The sequence below is a fragment of the Saccoglossus kowalevskii genome, chromosome 21 (assembly GCF_978046115.1).
Source record: "Saccoglossus kowalevskii chromosome 21, keSacKowa6.1, whole genome shotgun sequence".
Taxonomy (NCBI): domain Eukaryota; kingdom Metazoa; phylum Hemichordata; class Enteropneusta; family Harrimaniidae; genus Saccoglossus; species Saccoglossus kowalevskii.
The window spans coordinates 25,331,706-25,348,540 of record NC_140661.1 but is presented as its reverse complement, the minus strand read 5'-3'; the positions used below and the strand labels follow the sequence as shown (position 1 = coordinate 25,348,540).

The following is a 16,835-nucleotide window of genomic DNA, read 5'->3' as shown; positions in this document are numbered from 1 at the left end:
AACGCTGAACAGGCCACGCGTTCAACGGTGTCATGCGTTCGGACTAACCGTTAGGAATTCCTAAATGAAGTCAATTTGTGTAGTTTTCTTGATTTATTCTGCAGATATCGGGAAAATGTAGGTAACGCTTTGGCGAAATTCGAAGGAGCAACTAATATTCTTCAACCTGGTATTTTTTTAGATTTTATTTTTTTCGTCTGTTTTTTCGAGTTTAAAAAATGTGAGCTGGCTGGAGCCTTCATCCCTTGTCTATTTCTTACACTAGATACTAGCCGATACCCCCCCCCCCCCCGCTAGTAGTAGTAGGGGAATGTACCGGCGACTGACTAACTATGCCGATCCCACTTTAGGTCATTTTTTATTAGCCAAGAAACGTTCTGAGCGCCTGTGCTTTGGTTCACTGATGTCGTAAATTCGAATCTTTTGGGAACCCATATAGAGGGTGGGCAAGGGGGGTAGCTGGTACAGTTTTACGGAAAATAAATTCAATTTTGCAGTGAATTGTGTCATCTAGTCGTTTTACAGTTTCTGAAATGTAATTTCCTTGGATTATTCTTTACGATTTTTTTTATTTGGATGTAAATTCTTGTACGTACCGAGAAAAATTACGTTGAACGAAAATAACCCTTGCCCCCCCCCCCCTCATAAAGACTTACGCGATCGCCGTGTGTGTTACTACACCCGCCAACAACACAGCGTTTCCCCATGAAAACGATCGTGGTAACTCGTTGTATATGATGGTAACTCGTAAGAATTCTCGATCGTGGTAACTCGTATGTTTACGAAACGCGTGCGTATGGGAAATGATAAACAATCCTGTCTGCTAGCTAGCTCATGCTTTATGCTCCCGTTGGTGGCGCCATTTCGGCTACACTCGTAATGCCGAAAAAACTCGAAGGTGACGGGCGAGGGGGGCGTGGCCCGATTTCGGAATATCATTGACTGTTTTACCCAATTTATATACCCTTTTCACTTGATTTTTTTTCATAATGTTGTTTATAAATAAATTTTGCACACAAAAAAAGTCAATTGTCCCAATTCAGTTACACTTTAAATAGGCTACCCCAACCAACTTGTACACAGTGGGAATTCCTTTTTTTCTTCCTTAAATAAAAGAGTCAGTACAGAGATAACCCGGCCAAAATGAATCTGACTGTTTATTCAAACAGATTAGTGTGGCCATTCTCAGTCACTTGATGGTTGGTCAATCAAATGAAAATGGTGGGAAGGGAGATGGTTATTTATCTCTGGTTGCTTGTCCCAATTACACCAAAGTTCCAAATTTCTACAATATACATGTACATTTAACAAGCAGTCTCTCGGCTTAGATAGCTCCGCTTTTAGCAATGCACATTTCAATCAAAGAACTAAAGATATTAGAAAATAAACAAATCCGAGAGAGGTCTGCCTGAGGTACCTATATGTTTAGTATCAAAGCAATCAGACTTGCTGATTTCAACAAGTCGAAAATATCACTTTTTACTAATAATTACAAAGATATTCATCAAAATGAGAATTAAAGATATCATCACGAAATGAACAAATCTAAGAGAGGTCTGCTTAAGGTACATATACACAAAGTATCAAAGCAATAAGGTTTGTAGTTTTGAAGAAGTCGAAAAAATAAAAAGTTGACATGGACAACTGGAGACAATAACTTATGATAAGCTCCACTCAACAAAGTCAACAGCAGAGCTAAAAAATGCACAATGCCTTACACCATAATAAATGCAATAGTATTCTCATTTTATTGTTTTGTGGAAACTAATTTATTTATTACTGTAGAATTTCAGTCATGACAAACGGTAAATACATAAAACTCCACCTGAAGTGATTCTAAAGTATGTAATATTTGCGTATTTACAGAAATCTTAATAGAAATCATTTGTCAATGTTACATGAAGTATATTATAACAGTTCTCACAGCTATCAGAATAATGAGAAACCGAAGACATTGTTGCATGCAAATATATGTATTGCTATAACATTTTGCATTATTACCCCGGTACATTTGTAAAACCTTGGAAGTTTGTCTACTGACAAGAATAAAAAGCAGCTTTGTTATGCGCAAGACTTGCACTAGCATTTTTAAGTAGCACTTCTCAGTAGGAACAGGTGGTTCAAATTTTGTCCTTGGGCAGTTCACCCCCCCCCCCCCCTTATCAATCTCATGGAGGTCTTCCTGCATACTGTAAATGCATTTGAATGATTCATTTGGTTTTAATCTTCTTTTTTTCAATTACAGCTTCATTTGGCTAAGAAACGACCCACAGTTCAACGAGCATGATATATTATTTCAGAAAAAAGATTTAACTACACAATGAGTTGAAAACACATAAATGTAATGGTTTCAAAAAAGAGAACCTTTTTAGATTTATCATCACAACCACAGACATATCCTGCTACAATCTAAAAATGAAGTACTTAAATTTTGTGGGGGAAGTCTACATAGAAAAGAAACAGAAATACACCATTTCCCTCATAAAACATCAAGTACACTATAATGATATACATGTATTTACATTATTTTGAATGCTAAAAAATTAAGCCTTCTAAACGTTAATTTTAAGTAAGTAATGTTTTTTTGTTTTAGATTTCGAAGATTTACAATTCAGTACAGAGGTCGATTGAATTGCATGAAATATGCAAATTGCTTTTTTCTCTGCTATTTCCATAGCACTTGCAGGAAACAGTTTACTCATCAAGGGCTGGCAATGTTTCAAAAACACTTCTCAGATAATGTTGTCTTTATTTACAATACATATTGGTTTCTGTGATGTTAATTAGTTTCTAATGAATGAATACAGAAAATGTCATGGTAAACATATAGTATATTTTGAAGATATTGAAGATTAATTCCTTGGTGACAAGGTAGAAATATGTGTATTCCGATTACAGACAAAATAAACACACTTCCAGTCTTTGACACCTTTATATTCTGTTATTTAAACATAGCTAGCCTATAACTAGGTATGATTGGCTCATACTAGTGCAAGAGAAAAAGACATGTTGAATAGCCATTCTTAGTATTATCATTCACAGGTGTTAATCATAATATGTTAATTCCAGTTTACATGCATTAATGTGTACTAAACAAAAAAATTTAAAGATCACTGAAAAATAAATACATCTTTAAATTATTAATATGGCAATAAGCGTTGCCATATATGGCATAACTTTTTACAGAATACCAAAGCAAGTAAAGCTGTGATATTATTTTGATTTAATGCTTTTAAAATTATTGGATTTTCTGTTAATTTTATTTTTTGAATTATGGCTTATTTATTTTGCCTGCTTTAGCCTCAACACTTTGGTTGCAATATTTTGCACATTTTGATATATTTCTCTGTAGTTTCTTTGTTGAATATTTTTCTATTGGCTACAGATATTGATTAGTTTGTTGAAAAAAAAAATATTATTCAGGTTTATTTTGTGAAAGATGACAAAAAAAGAGCTCGATACAAACATACTTTTGTATTTTTTTTTTTAAATACTTAGCCGGATGGAATTATACCAAACACTAGAACTGATAAGTTGCAATATACTGTTAAAATAAGGTTTTGCTGCATCGTAATTTCACTAATTTTAAAGGCACCTCAAAGAGCATATTTTTAAAATTAGGCTTCAGCTAAATTAAGTTGATACTAATCATGGATTAAATCAAATCACTGAAATAACATGTACTTATTTCAACGAGTTTACAGCACAACTGAGAGTTTGTACCCAATAACTTGCAGATAATACTTTGTTCTTTAATTTGTCTGCGTTTGTTTCTTCTTTCCAGTATTTTTTTTAGATTTAGACTAAATGAGCCACTCCAGCCTATATTTGAACCCTTGTTGTTGAGAAAATTTCAAATTCACCATAGACTAGTAAATTTACCTGATGGACAAAATGAATTTCTATAACATATTTGTGATCATTAATAATATTATTGTAGAAATATGAGCTATGTCCTGACTTGAATTTCAGGTTTTCTTTAAAGTTTTCCCCTTATACAGTAAGACTCAACAACACAAGCGGATACAGACAAAAAGTGGAATGGCCTATGAAGTATTTCTATACATGAATACCAAAAAACCTATACACTTCTGTGCATATTTCAAAACAAGCTTTTAGATGCATAAAAACTAAAAGTTGCATTTTGACAATAGACACATCTCTGTCATGAATAAGCACATGTGCAAATAATAGAACAAATTTGGTTTAACTTGGCATACACCGTGTGTAACAATCCCAGCTAATGTATATACTTTACAACATTTATATATCCGAATTACTGTGAAGTACTTTATTTTCACTTGAAATTTATTTTCACTCTTGTCCCTGAAAGGATGATCAGTGAAAATAAAATACAGCAAAAAGTTGTTTCTCATATTTCACATTCAACTCACTAAAAATCAGCAAAAATAAAGTATTTTACTCCAGTAACCCTGGGTAATATATTGAAATATGAAAAGAGAGTAATTATATATGTACATTGATTGTGTATAGTGCACAGTGGAGGTAAGCGGGTTGAGATCTGAATGGAGATAGTGTTAAATTGGTTCCACATAGTTCCCAGGGAAGAGTCCAGTCACACCATTCATCATACCTTCATACCAACCATCTTCATTTTTCTTAATAACATAGATGATGTCACCTTCTTCCAAAGCCAGCTCGTCATCCTTATCTTTAACATAGTCATAAATGGCTCTCACTACAGACAAAGAGAATACATGATCAGGATATTTATGTACTGTAAAATGACTAATTTTCACTGGGTTTAAATTTCACTGATTTACCATTTCAGGCATCTTCAGTGGGTTTTAAATTCACGGTTTTATCATTTAGATAATGTGTTCTATGCTGAATTTTACATATTCACTGGGTTTTAATTTAGCGCATTTTTCTAGTCAGCGAAATAAGCCAAATTAAAACCCAGTGAATAATTAACCCCTTTACAGTATTAGACGCATAAAATCCTAAGAAAAGGATAAAAAGGGTCTTATGGTATTACTTACAAAAAGAAATTTAAAAATTATAATCTAAAAAAAAAAGCCTACTCTAAAAATATAAAACAAATCAAAAACAAATATGACAAAGCTGGTCAATCCTTTCTCAGCAAATATATGCAAATGAAGGAAGTTAAGGTCAACCAGCCATTCACACCATGGAGTTTTTTTGTGTTTTTTTGTAAGTACTATCTATCTAGCGAGATGGGAAATAACAAGAAATATATCCATTTTTTGAAACCTCTGATATCATCATGGAATGAACAAATCTAAGAGAGGTCTATCCTAGATACATATACACCAAGTATTAAAGCATTCAGACTTGTAGTTTCCAAGAAAGTAAAAAGCTGACACAGATGACGACGGACAATCACTCGTATGATAAGCTCCGCTCGACAAAGTCGACAACGGAGCTAAAAATGACGACAACAAAAACAAGAATGAGGAAAGAAATTTCTTCTCATATACTTTGACCTTCAGCTATAATGATAAGGACAAGGTAATAAGCTGTATGGTTGTCAATATTACATTGGGAGCCCTTGACATGAAATAGTATGTCATATGCTAAAGGCGAAGCTTCTTTCTTGTCAATAATTACAAATTACCAATCATTTCATGAACTCTTTTGTGGTTGAGCGTGACCTAACCAACAATCCATCAACTAAACCTAATCACAAAATTAGAATTCAACATTGGTCTGTTTTGTGCATCAGAATTTTACTATTTTGCATATACAGCTATCCTTTATTCAGGAATTGAGAGCATGACCTTGTCACTCTTGATTGTATCTGAGTGGTACTTCACATATTTCTAGCTGTGTTTAGCAAGCACCATTAGCCCAAAGTAAATTTTTGACACCATTGATCAATTTTAAACCCACACAAACATTTTGATCAAGACGAAGAAGATAGCCAATCAGAATTTATGTTATCTGAACCAAAATTATCAAAAAAGTTTGCACCAAAATTTTGTTCCAAAAAAAAAACAAGCAGCCTATCGGCTGAGATAGCTCCGCTGTTAGAAATGCACATTTCAATTAAAGAACTGAAGACATCATCAGAAAATGAACAATATGTATAGTATCAAAGCAATCGGACTTACAGTTTTTAACAAGAAGTCGAAAATATCACTTTCTACCAAAAATGACTAAAATATTCACCAAAATTAGAGAATTGAAGATATCATCACGAAATGAACAAATCTGAGAAAGGTCTACATGTAGTATCTATATATGTAATATCAAAGCAATTGAACTTTTGGTTTTTAACAAGAAGTCGAAAATATCACTTTTTACCAAATATGACAAAAATATTCACCAAAATTATAGAATCCAAGATATCATCACGAAATGAACAAATCTGAGAAAGGTCTACATGTAGTATCTAAATATGTAATATCAAAGCAATTGAACTATTCGTTTTTAACAAGAAGTCGAAAATATCACTTTTTACCAAAAATTACAAAAATATTCACGAAAATTAGAGAATTGAAGACATCATCACAAAATGAACAAATCTGAGAGAGGTCCACATGTAGTACCTATATATGTAATATCAAAAGCAATCGGACTTGTGGTTTTTAACAAGAAGTCGAAAATATCACTTTTTACCAAAAATTACAAAAATATTCACCAAAATTAGAGAATTGAAGATATCATCACAAAATGAACAAATCTGAGAGAGGTCCACATGTAGTACCTATATATGTAGTATCAAAGGAATTGGACTTGCGGTTTTTAACAAGAAGTCGAAAATATCCCTTTTTACCAAAAATGATAAAAATATTCACCAAAATTAGAGAATTAAAGATATCATTACAAAATGAACAATTCTGAGAGAGGTCCACATGTAGTACCTATATATGTAATATCAAAGCAATTGCACTTGCGGTTTTTAACAAGAAGTCGAAAATATCACTTTTTACCAAAAATGACAAAAATATTCACCAAAATTAGAGAATTGAAGATATCAACATGAAATGAACAAACCTAAGAGAGGTCTACCCAAGGTACATATACACCAAGTATCAAATCATTCAGGCTTGTAGTTTTCAAGAAGAAGTCGAAAAAGTAAAACATTGACACGGACGACGACGACGGACAATCACTCATATGATAAGCTCCGCTCGACAAAGTCGACAGCGGAGCTAAAAAATAATAACAGTACAATCATTTCCATTACAACTAAATCTGGTTCTTGACCAAATTTACTTTATATGTCTTTCAGCAAAATATAGTAGGTTATACATTTATTTCCATAATTTGTACAAATGAATTTTATACAACTAATAAATTCACACATTCTACAATGTAATGATATCTTACCTTGTTCTATATATTTAGGTTGCTGACTGTCCGGATAAGCTGCATCAAGAGTAGGAGGCGGGGGAGGAGGGGGCTCATCATACGCAAACACTGGCGGTGGAGGTTCCTGCTCTTCTGGGGGTGGTGGGGGAGGGGGAGGAGTCACTAGAAAGAATACACAGATAAAGAAATGATTAATCAAGATGTGCAAATATAACTTGACAAAGTTAAAGCAATATTTTTCAAATTATTAAGTTATTTTTATTCACCCAATGTCAGTTTTGAGATGAAACTATAAAACTGCATGCAATGAAATTTCTTTATATCACATCCAACATCCTTATAATGGTAAATCATATTGCAAATTATTTCTAATTATACACATAAATGAATTATAATTTAATTAGGCATCTCAAGCCTGGCCAAATAATTTTAACAGTTTATGTTTAAAGTGCATTGAGACTACCTAAATATTGTGGCTGCAGGGAATGTGGTCTCTAGATGAAGGTGGTCATAAACACAGGTACAAATGCATTGCAATGTTTCTTTAAATTGATAAATTTTGTAATTTAAACAAGCAGCCTATCGGCTGAGATAGCTCCGCTGTTAGCAATGCACATTTCAATTAAAGAACTGAAGACATCATTAGAAAATGAACAATATGAATAGTATCAAAGCAATCGGACTTACAGTTTTTAACAAGAAGTCGAAAATATCACTTTTTACCAAAAATTACAAAAATATTCACCAAAATAAATTAATTAGAGAATTGAAGACATCATCACAAAACGAACAAATCTGAGAGAGGTCCACATGTAGTACCTATATATGTAATATCAAAGCAATCGGACTTACAGTTTTCAACAAGAAGTCGAAAATATCACTTTTTACCAAAAATGACAAAAATATTCACCAAAATTAGAGAATTGAAGATATCATCACAAAATGAACAAATCTGAGAGAGGTCCACATGTAGTACCTATATATGTAATATCAAAGCAATCGGACTTGCGGTTTTTTTAACAAGAAGTCAAAAATATCACTTTTTACCAAAATTGACAAAAATATTCACCAAAATTAGAGAATTGAAGATATCATCACGAAATAAACAAATCTGAGAGAGGTCCACATGTAGTACCTATATATGTAGTATCAAAGCAATTGGACTTGCGGTTTTTAACAAGAAGTCGAAAATATCACTTTTCACCAAAAAATGACAAAAATATTCACCAAAAATAGAGAATTAAAGATATCATTACAAAATGAACAAATCTGAGAGAGGTCCACATGTAGTACCTATATATGTAATATCAAAGCATTTGCACTTGCGGTTTTTTACAAGAAGTCGAAAATATCAGTTTTTACCAAAAATGACAAAAATATTCACCAAAATTAGAGAATTAAAGATATCATTACAAAATGAACAAATCTGAGAGAGGTCCACATGTAGTACCTATATATGTAATATCAAAGCAATTGCACTTGTGGTTTTTAACAAGAAGTCGAAAATATCAGTTTTTACCAAAAATGACAAAAATATTCACCAAAATTAGAGAATTGAAGATATCATCACGAAATGAACAAATCTGAGAGAGGTCCACATGTAGTACCTATATATGTAATATCAAAGCAATTGCACTTGCGGTTTTTAACAAGAAGTCGAAAATATCAGTTTTTACCAAAAATGACAAAAATATTCACCAAAATTAGAGAATTAAAGATATCAACATGAAATGAACAAATCTAAGAGAGGTCTACCCAAGGTACATATACACCAAGTATCAAAGCATTTAGGCTTGTAGTTTTCAAGAAGAAGTCGAAAAAGTAAAACATTGACATGGACGACGGACGACGGACAATCACTCATATGATAAGCTCCGCTCGACAAAGTCGACAGCGGAGCTAAAAATTGGTCATGTGACAGGGGCCACAGAAGATTATGACACGTGCTGCGCACTATATTGTGAAATGACACAAAGTCATCAGTGAGGCCTTCAGAGAATGGCTTGTGACGTATTTGACAATTCACTCAGAATACCCAATGAAGTTGTCATCTTGTACTGTAATCTCTTGAGGTTCGCTTGACAAAACTGGATTTTAATACTAGTAGATGGCTCTGAACCTGTACACAACCCCGAGGCCATCTTTTTTCATTTGCAAATGATTTAATGTACAATGTTGGTATATAGTGTATGTGCTATGCTTTCAGTTTTCCACATTTTGGCAATGGCTGTTACAAATTGAGACTATGCGAAATGATCACAGAATATGTACGTTTCTATGATGGAACTGGTTAATGTTTGTCATGGGCTGACTTTGCTAGTGTTCTTGCACGATCACAGAGCACGTACAGTAATTATGTTTTTGCTTTTTTGAATAGACACATAAGATCACTAATTTCAGTTTACACATCCTTTCCAAGCATCATGTGTGTTTTACAAACACTTTGTGATTGGTAGTGATTTGTTGAGGCATTCTTCCATTGGTAATTTTTGTATTTTTCCTTGTATACCTTGCAATCCAAGTGATTCTAATCACAACTATCTACATTCTAGACTAAATAAAACTATCTATATACCATGTACTGTTACAGAACAACTAAATATAGCTTTAATTCTAATGATAACAATCTACCCATTACAGTTAACCCTCTCACCCTATAAAAAAGTATGTTCCTCTAAAACTCTACAAGTGGACTGAACCATTTACTTTGGAGGGTTGCATGAGTTAGTTAGAAGTGTTAATGAGATTAATCCCATTACAAAAAATAAAAGAAACATGAGGAGATTTCAGAGTGGAGTGAGGATGAAGAGATAAAGAAGGGTTAATTTTGTCAACTGACTTGTTCCAAGACTGTCGTCAATTTCATCAAGAAATTGGAGTGGTGGCGGCGGTTCAAAATCAAATGAACCTTCCAAGGTCAGTGAAGTTGGAGGAGGAGGCAAAGACACTGAAAATAAATATATAGAACACAAACAACAGTTGGAAACTGTTAGTAAGTTAGTCAAGATTGAGGTGCAGTTTTGTAGTTGCCTATAAATTAAACAAAGTTATGCATAAATATACTTTAACTCGCTTAATTTCAACAATAATGCATCACCAATTATTCAAATGCTAAAATTTGGTATGTACAGCAATTTGATTATTTTTATGCATTTTTCTAGTTTCTTTCCTAATTTCGGAAAAATTTAATAATTTTTCATTGACTATACGCCTTGATTAAAAAAATCAGAGAATTTTGTGAAAAGTGATGGTTGAGGTTGTTCATGACGACATTTTTCAAAAGTCACCATGACTCCCTTCACTGTTACAAAAATTTTTGATTTTCCTTTACTTCAATTTGTTTCTTGTGAAATAAGTGGTTTACAGGAATTACAGAGATATTAAAATAGTGAAGTCAGTGGCCAGAATCACTTATTAATACAGAAAATTAATTGTGCATTGATTCAATGAACAGCAGCATTCAGAACTGCATTGATCACATTTTATCACCTTGCTGAAATACACAGAAAGACTCAAAAAAATCTGTATGATAAGAGAAAGGCAGTGTTCTCCCAAGAAAATTTTCTCAAGGTTGCGGCTAATTTGCATATTAATTAGCATACTAATTAGTATAATGTCTAGTTATATTTTTTTAACTAAACAAGATTTACCGTATACAGTGAAACACATTTAATTAATTAAAATAGGATATATTGCCAAAAATATATTAGTTAATATTGTTAATTGTATACAATTATATATACAATTCAGTTTTAGTTTTGAAAAAAAAAATGTATAACTATGAAGTCATCATCATTAAAATTGAGAATTATGTGAATTTGACCCCTCCTTTCCTAATCCTTAGTTTTACTGTGCATGTGCTGGTAATTTGCACACCACATTGTGTCAACAGTTGAAATCAGTTATTTATTTTCCTGCACAAAATCGAGGTTAATTGTGCTAGCTAAACATTAAAAGTGTATCCCTGACTTAATCAGTAAGGAAATAAATAACTGATTAGGAAAACGTGTCCCTGGTGACAGAGGTTCGATTTACTGATAAACTTCCTCCATTGAGTCTGGTCTTCCACGGCTTGGTCAACAATGGTAGTCAGTCATGGATTTCTCCAGCAATCTGGGGCATTACTTTTATGTCAAAGCTAATTTAAACGTGATGATAGATTCATTGACTGTGAATTACTTCTCAATTTCATCACTGCTTTCAAGCAGTCTCCGTTGGCCGAACTTGACTTGTGTTTTTCCGATAATTCTAGTATAGTACGTCATGTTTATTTGCTTTCTACTTTTGAACGCAACAGAAACCAAGCTTCACACTTTCTGTCAGTTAGCTAGTAAAAGCCAATTCTGTTGTTTTGTTATGTTTAACATGTTAATGAATGAACACCGGTAATAGTAAAGAGTGCATAACAGATTCACAATAAAACTTAGTGGGATTTCTTCAGTGCTGTGGTCAACCCGTCAGCGTTGCGGGCAATCACTCAGAGCAGTGGCATAAATTATAGAGTAGCAGCCCTGCTATGTTAAAATGTTTTAGAGACAACACTGAAAAGTTAATTTTCTCGAAAAAAAAAAAAAAAAAAATTAGTTTGCAAAGCATCATCTACAAGTAAGTAAAAATATATTTTCTAGCACAGAACTTCATAATATCTTCAAGTGTTACTGGATTTCTAAATTATTCTACATACAATGCAATGGATAAGATAAAATATGAACAAAAGGTAGCATATAATATTATTTGGTAAATACTTACTTTCACCTGATGGAGGACTATACTGCGTGTTACTTGTTATATCTGGCATTGGTGGAGGGGGAGGTGGTGGTGGCGCTGCCGGTTGTCCAGCCTGAGATGCCAACATAGCAGATTGGTATTCTGACTTAGGCTGTGTTGATCTCAAATCCACCTTAGCAAGGCCAGGCAAAGGCATGTATTCTCCTCTGAACTGTGGAGGTATATTTTGCTGAGGAACTGCTGTTGCTGTGGTCTGATACTGCGATGTTCTCTGTTCTTGTTTATCCCTCTGGCTGGCCAGGTAAGCCATGCTGGGGGCGTAATGACTCTCGACTGTTGGACCCACTGGCTGCGGTGGTGGTGGAGCTGGCGGTATATTGGCTACTGGCTGCTGTTGAGACTGGGGTGGCATTGGGGGAGGCTGTTGTGGTCTTCCAATGGTTACGTGTGGTGACTGATACTGCCCTGGTGGAGGAGGAGGAGGTGGAGGCGGGTTGGGCACCTTGGAAGGTCTTGTATGCATAATTTCACTGGGGGCAGCATAGTCTTTAGGAACTGCTGGAGGCTCCGGTGGTTTATGAGACGGTCTAGGTAATGTCCCTCTACCTGATCTGTTAATTGTACCAGTATTGCTGACAGGGGCACTGTCATTGGAGCTCACGGTACCTGTACTACTAACAGACGGTGTCCTGGTCATTCTAGGATTTGTAGAACTGGCAATTTTAAGACCGTGACCAACATCATCCAAGCTTACATAGTCTACTGGTTTACGTACATATTTGATAGGTCTTTCTGGAGATGATGGTGCAATGATTTTATGTGTGCGTATAATATTGCGATTCGTCGTTAGTACACCAATCTCTCGCCTTGCCACTTTTTCTTTATGTATACTGACAGTCTGTGGGTAGAAATATATGATTATAATAAATAAATATTTATTTATTTTTCTAAGGAAGATGCTACTAAATTTCATTTACATTTCATGCATGTTACAAAGATGAAAAAATAAAATAAAAATATGAAGTTACCATACTCGGATTGATTGTACAAAATGAAGTGAAAATAGTACGTTTTGTCTGTTCAGGAAATCTTGCAAAAATGTTGGTGATATGCCGAAACCTCTTAGAAGTGCTAACCTGAGCTGATTTACCAAAACCCCTGGCATTACTCACCTGAGCTATGTGATTTACCAAAACCCCTGGCATTACTCACCTGAGCTATGTGATTTACCAAAACCCCTGGCATTACTCACCTGAGGTATAGTGATATGCCAAAACTCCTGGCATTACTCACCTGAGCTATGTGATTTACCAAAACCCCTGGAATTAGTAACCTGAACTACATGTTATGCCAAAACTCCTGGCATTACTCACCTGAGCTATGTGATTTACCAAAACCCCTGGAATTAGTAACCTGAACTACATGTTATGCCAAAACTTCTGGCATTACTCACCCAAGCTATGTGATATGCCAAAACTTTTGGCATTACTCACCTGAGTTATGTGATATAACGAAAACCCCTGCACCACTCACCTAAGCTATATGATAATAGATATGCCAAAACTTTGGGCACTATCACCTAAGCTATGTGATATGCCAAAACCCCCGGCACTACCGTACTCACCTGAGCTATGTGATTTATATTTGACTCCATATGAGCCATTTGTGTTGCTTGTAAATCCAGCATTTGTAACATATTGGTTGCTAGCGTATTGATTTGGTATGCTACACTGGCTAAGGACTGGGTTGTGTAACTTTTGGTTTCTTCCAAGGCAGCCATCTTGTCACCTGACTGAAATTAAATAAAACTGTCAACCATTCTGTGTATATTTATTGTGATTTACCAGCTGCTTTTTAGTTCCCAATTTTACTGTAATAAAGGAGGATTGTTGGGTGATCCCGAAACCAAGAAACTACAGTTCAAGCCTATACAAACCACCACATTTGGGCCAAACTGAAACTTTGCATTTTTTTAGAGTCATAGGTCCTGAAAAAGATGCTTCGAAAAATCAGCAATTATCACACTATGGAATCTGTTGAAACTTTGAAAACAACTGTCTCTTTCACTCATCATTTTGAAAGTGACGTTATACGTAACTTTCAACCGCTTTGAAATCAAACAATAATTTTTATAGTATTCTTTTTAAGTGACATGACAAATTAGTTTTGACACCCATTGACTTTAGAAACAATGATAGTTGTGAGCTAAATAAAATAAAAAAAACAACAACAAAAACATTTTTCGGTCAATGACTTCCAGGTCAGCCGATATGGTGATTGTTATTTTACTAACATTTTATTGCTTGTCAAGCAATGGAAACTATCTCTGTAGATTAATAAATTTATTATTATTATTATTATAGGCTTGTAGCTTGCAATGTGTAGGTTTCACAATCAACTCTATAGCGAATGATACTTTATTCCTACCGACAATAAAACAAAAAATACAGCAAAATCAAATGCTACAGAAATTACACATTGAAGTATAAATGCCAGTGGTCATCACATGTGCCGACATGCCACAGATATGGGTCCCATGCAAATATTTATCAGAAAGCAATGTGTACACATTCACATTTATATTTTAGAAACACTTTTCATTGTATGCCCGCCCCTTATCTTAACTGAAATGCTAACCCTCAAGCCCCAAATACAATTGTATATGCCCTTCTTGAGGACACCTATTGTTATACAATTGATTTGGAGGTGGAGGGTAGGGGTAGATTTAGGAGTAGATGTTGGGGTACAATGGAAAGTCTTTCCGTTATCTCTTGTCTAGCTTTGTTTCCACACCCTAACTGATGATGAATTTGCAAACTGTATTTGTGCCTTGATTATCTAGGCAGGACCACGGCTGAGGATTATGCAAGATCACAAAATGTATTATCATTTACGCTTGGAATCTCATTGACATCGAAAAGCTTGACATTCGACATTCTCTACATATCAATGAATGTCATTTCAAAAAGTGTTATGGGCGGGTCACTCATGTAATGTGTTTCTATCGCGGAAAACGGATGGACACAACCAGGAAGCGATATAAATGGTCATGTAACGGACACCTCATCGCTGCAACAAACGACAATTGTGCTAAAATAATGGTAATAAATCACGAAAATACGGTACCAACCTGAAGATAGTTATGTTCACAGTACTCTGCCACTCTTTCTAAATTTGTGTGACTGTCCTGGAGGGCCTGCCGCCCGCCAGGAATCTCGCTCTCAAACAAAGTTTCCAGCGCTGACATTTTGCTCGGAAATGACCTTCACGCGAATGATGCATCATGGGATGTGTTATGGTTAAAATGGTTCGTTGTATCGTTTCTCCAGTGGTGTATATCGATAGCCCAAATCGCAAGTTGGTTTTAAGCGAAATTGCTCACAATTAAATCAGGATATCACTTACAGTACGAATAACATGTTGTTTTAAGGGTTCAATATTAAACAAACAAAGATAAATATGTTTGAATTACTAAAAATACTGCTTCAATAAATCGGGGGGGGGGGGGTAATCTGCCAACTTGTCAGACAATAATTTTTTTTTTTTTTTTCAGGTGGACCGTAACATTACGATTATCAGTACCCGCTTCTTACTAATCCAACTCTGGAAGTAGAGTATCGTCAATAGGCCGGTATACACAAACATTAATTTTTGTCTTGTGTTTTCACATTGTTGACTGGAGTCAATGTCCAATATTTACTATAGACTTTACAAAATGGGGTATATTTTATTTGAGAAACTGCAAAAACAATATGTCATCACTCAGACAGGGACAAAACCAATCAGTTACGCTATTCGTGGTTAAATGATAATTAAAAAAAAAAAAAACGTTGTAATCACGTGCTGTGTTCAGTGTGTAGGATAGATGGGATAGGATAGGATATTTTACTTGGAATGTACACAAAAACAATGCTTGAGTAAAGTCCAATATAAAGAACATAAAGTAACACAACTAATCTAAAAAAATTAAATAATTTTAAAATCTGAAAAACAAAATTAGCTAAAATACTACAAACATATTTGTCTACACTTGAGAAAACATTAATAATTATGTTCAGTATATGTAACTTCCAACAATACGAATACCCCCCAGTAGTCTGTGTCACCAAATACATCGATAAAACACGGTCGCCACGGTAGCATACGGTGGGTGAATTTGTCTGATGTTTTCAAGTTATACAAACTACTGTAAAATGATTAATTTTCACTGGGTTTAAATTTCACTGATTAAGCATTTCAGGCATATTCAGTGGGTTTTAGATTCACACATACAGTTTTATCATTTAGATAATGTGTTCTATGCTAAATTTTACATATTCACTGGGTTTTAGGTTTGGCTCATTTTCCAGTCAGCGAAATAAGCAAAATTAAAACTCAGTGAATAATTAACCTTTTTACAGTATTGGTAACATATGGATAGGCACCTTCGTTTTTTCCTCAGACAACAGTTGCTTGAGGGTTTTTTTTCATGGTCTGCAGTACTTTTGTGAGTCGCGAATACAAATCCAGGTCTGATATTTACATATGTTATGTGTATATAAACAAAGCATACACAGTTGTTTGAATTAAAGTTAGCCGTGAATTTGGGGTTTTCAGAAAGTATTAATAAAAGCGATTTCTTCTATATAGCACCCACGAATTTGTCATACCATGGAGGTATACGCACTGCCATATTCTAGCTAATACACTAAATGTATACCAAATTTTGACAAACTTAATGAAAATATTACTAAGTGATGAGAAAATGTTAATTCCTTTAGCACAATATTTAAAACAAGCAGCCTGTCGGCTAAGATAGTCCCGCTGTT

The 16,835-nt window shown here is 34.4% G+C and overlaps 1 protein-coding gene across 2 annotated transcripts; it reads right to left on the bottom strand.

Annotated features, from left to right (window-relative positions):
• Positions 1 to 1,745: 1,745 nt before the first annotated feature.
• Positions 1,746 to 15,329, bottom strand: LOC100372094 (abl interactor 2-like). 2 transcript variants are annotated; one of them, XM_085495193.1, is made up of 5 exons: positions 15,158 to 15,329; positions 13,652 to 13,819; positions 12,049 to 12,925; positions 7,318 to 7,461; positions 1,746 to 4,699 (listed from the first exon to the last, which is right to left on the bottom strand). In XM_085495193.1, exons 1-5 carry the CDS (start codon positions 15,272 to 15,274, stop codon positions 4,539 to 4,541), a joined length of 1,467 nt encoding a protein of 488 aa, XP_085351319.1. In that variant the 5' UTR covers positions 15,275 to 15,329; the 3' UTR covers positions 1,746 to 4,538. The 2 variants fall into 2 exon arrangements, with proteins under 2 accessions (XP_085351319.1, XP_002739732.3); XM_002739686.3 differs by lacking the exons at positions 1,746 to 4,699; positions 7,318 to 7,461 and adding an exon at positions 9,821 to 10,246.
• Positions 15,330 to 16,835: the final 1,506 nt, after the last annotated feature.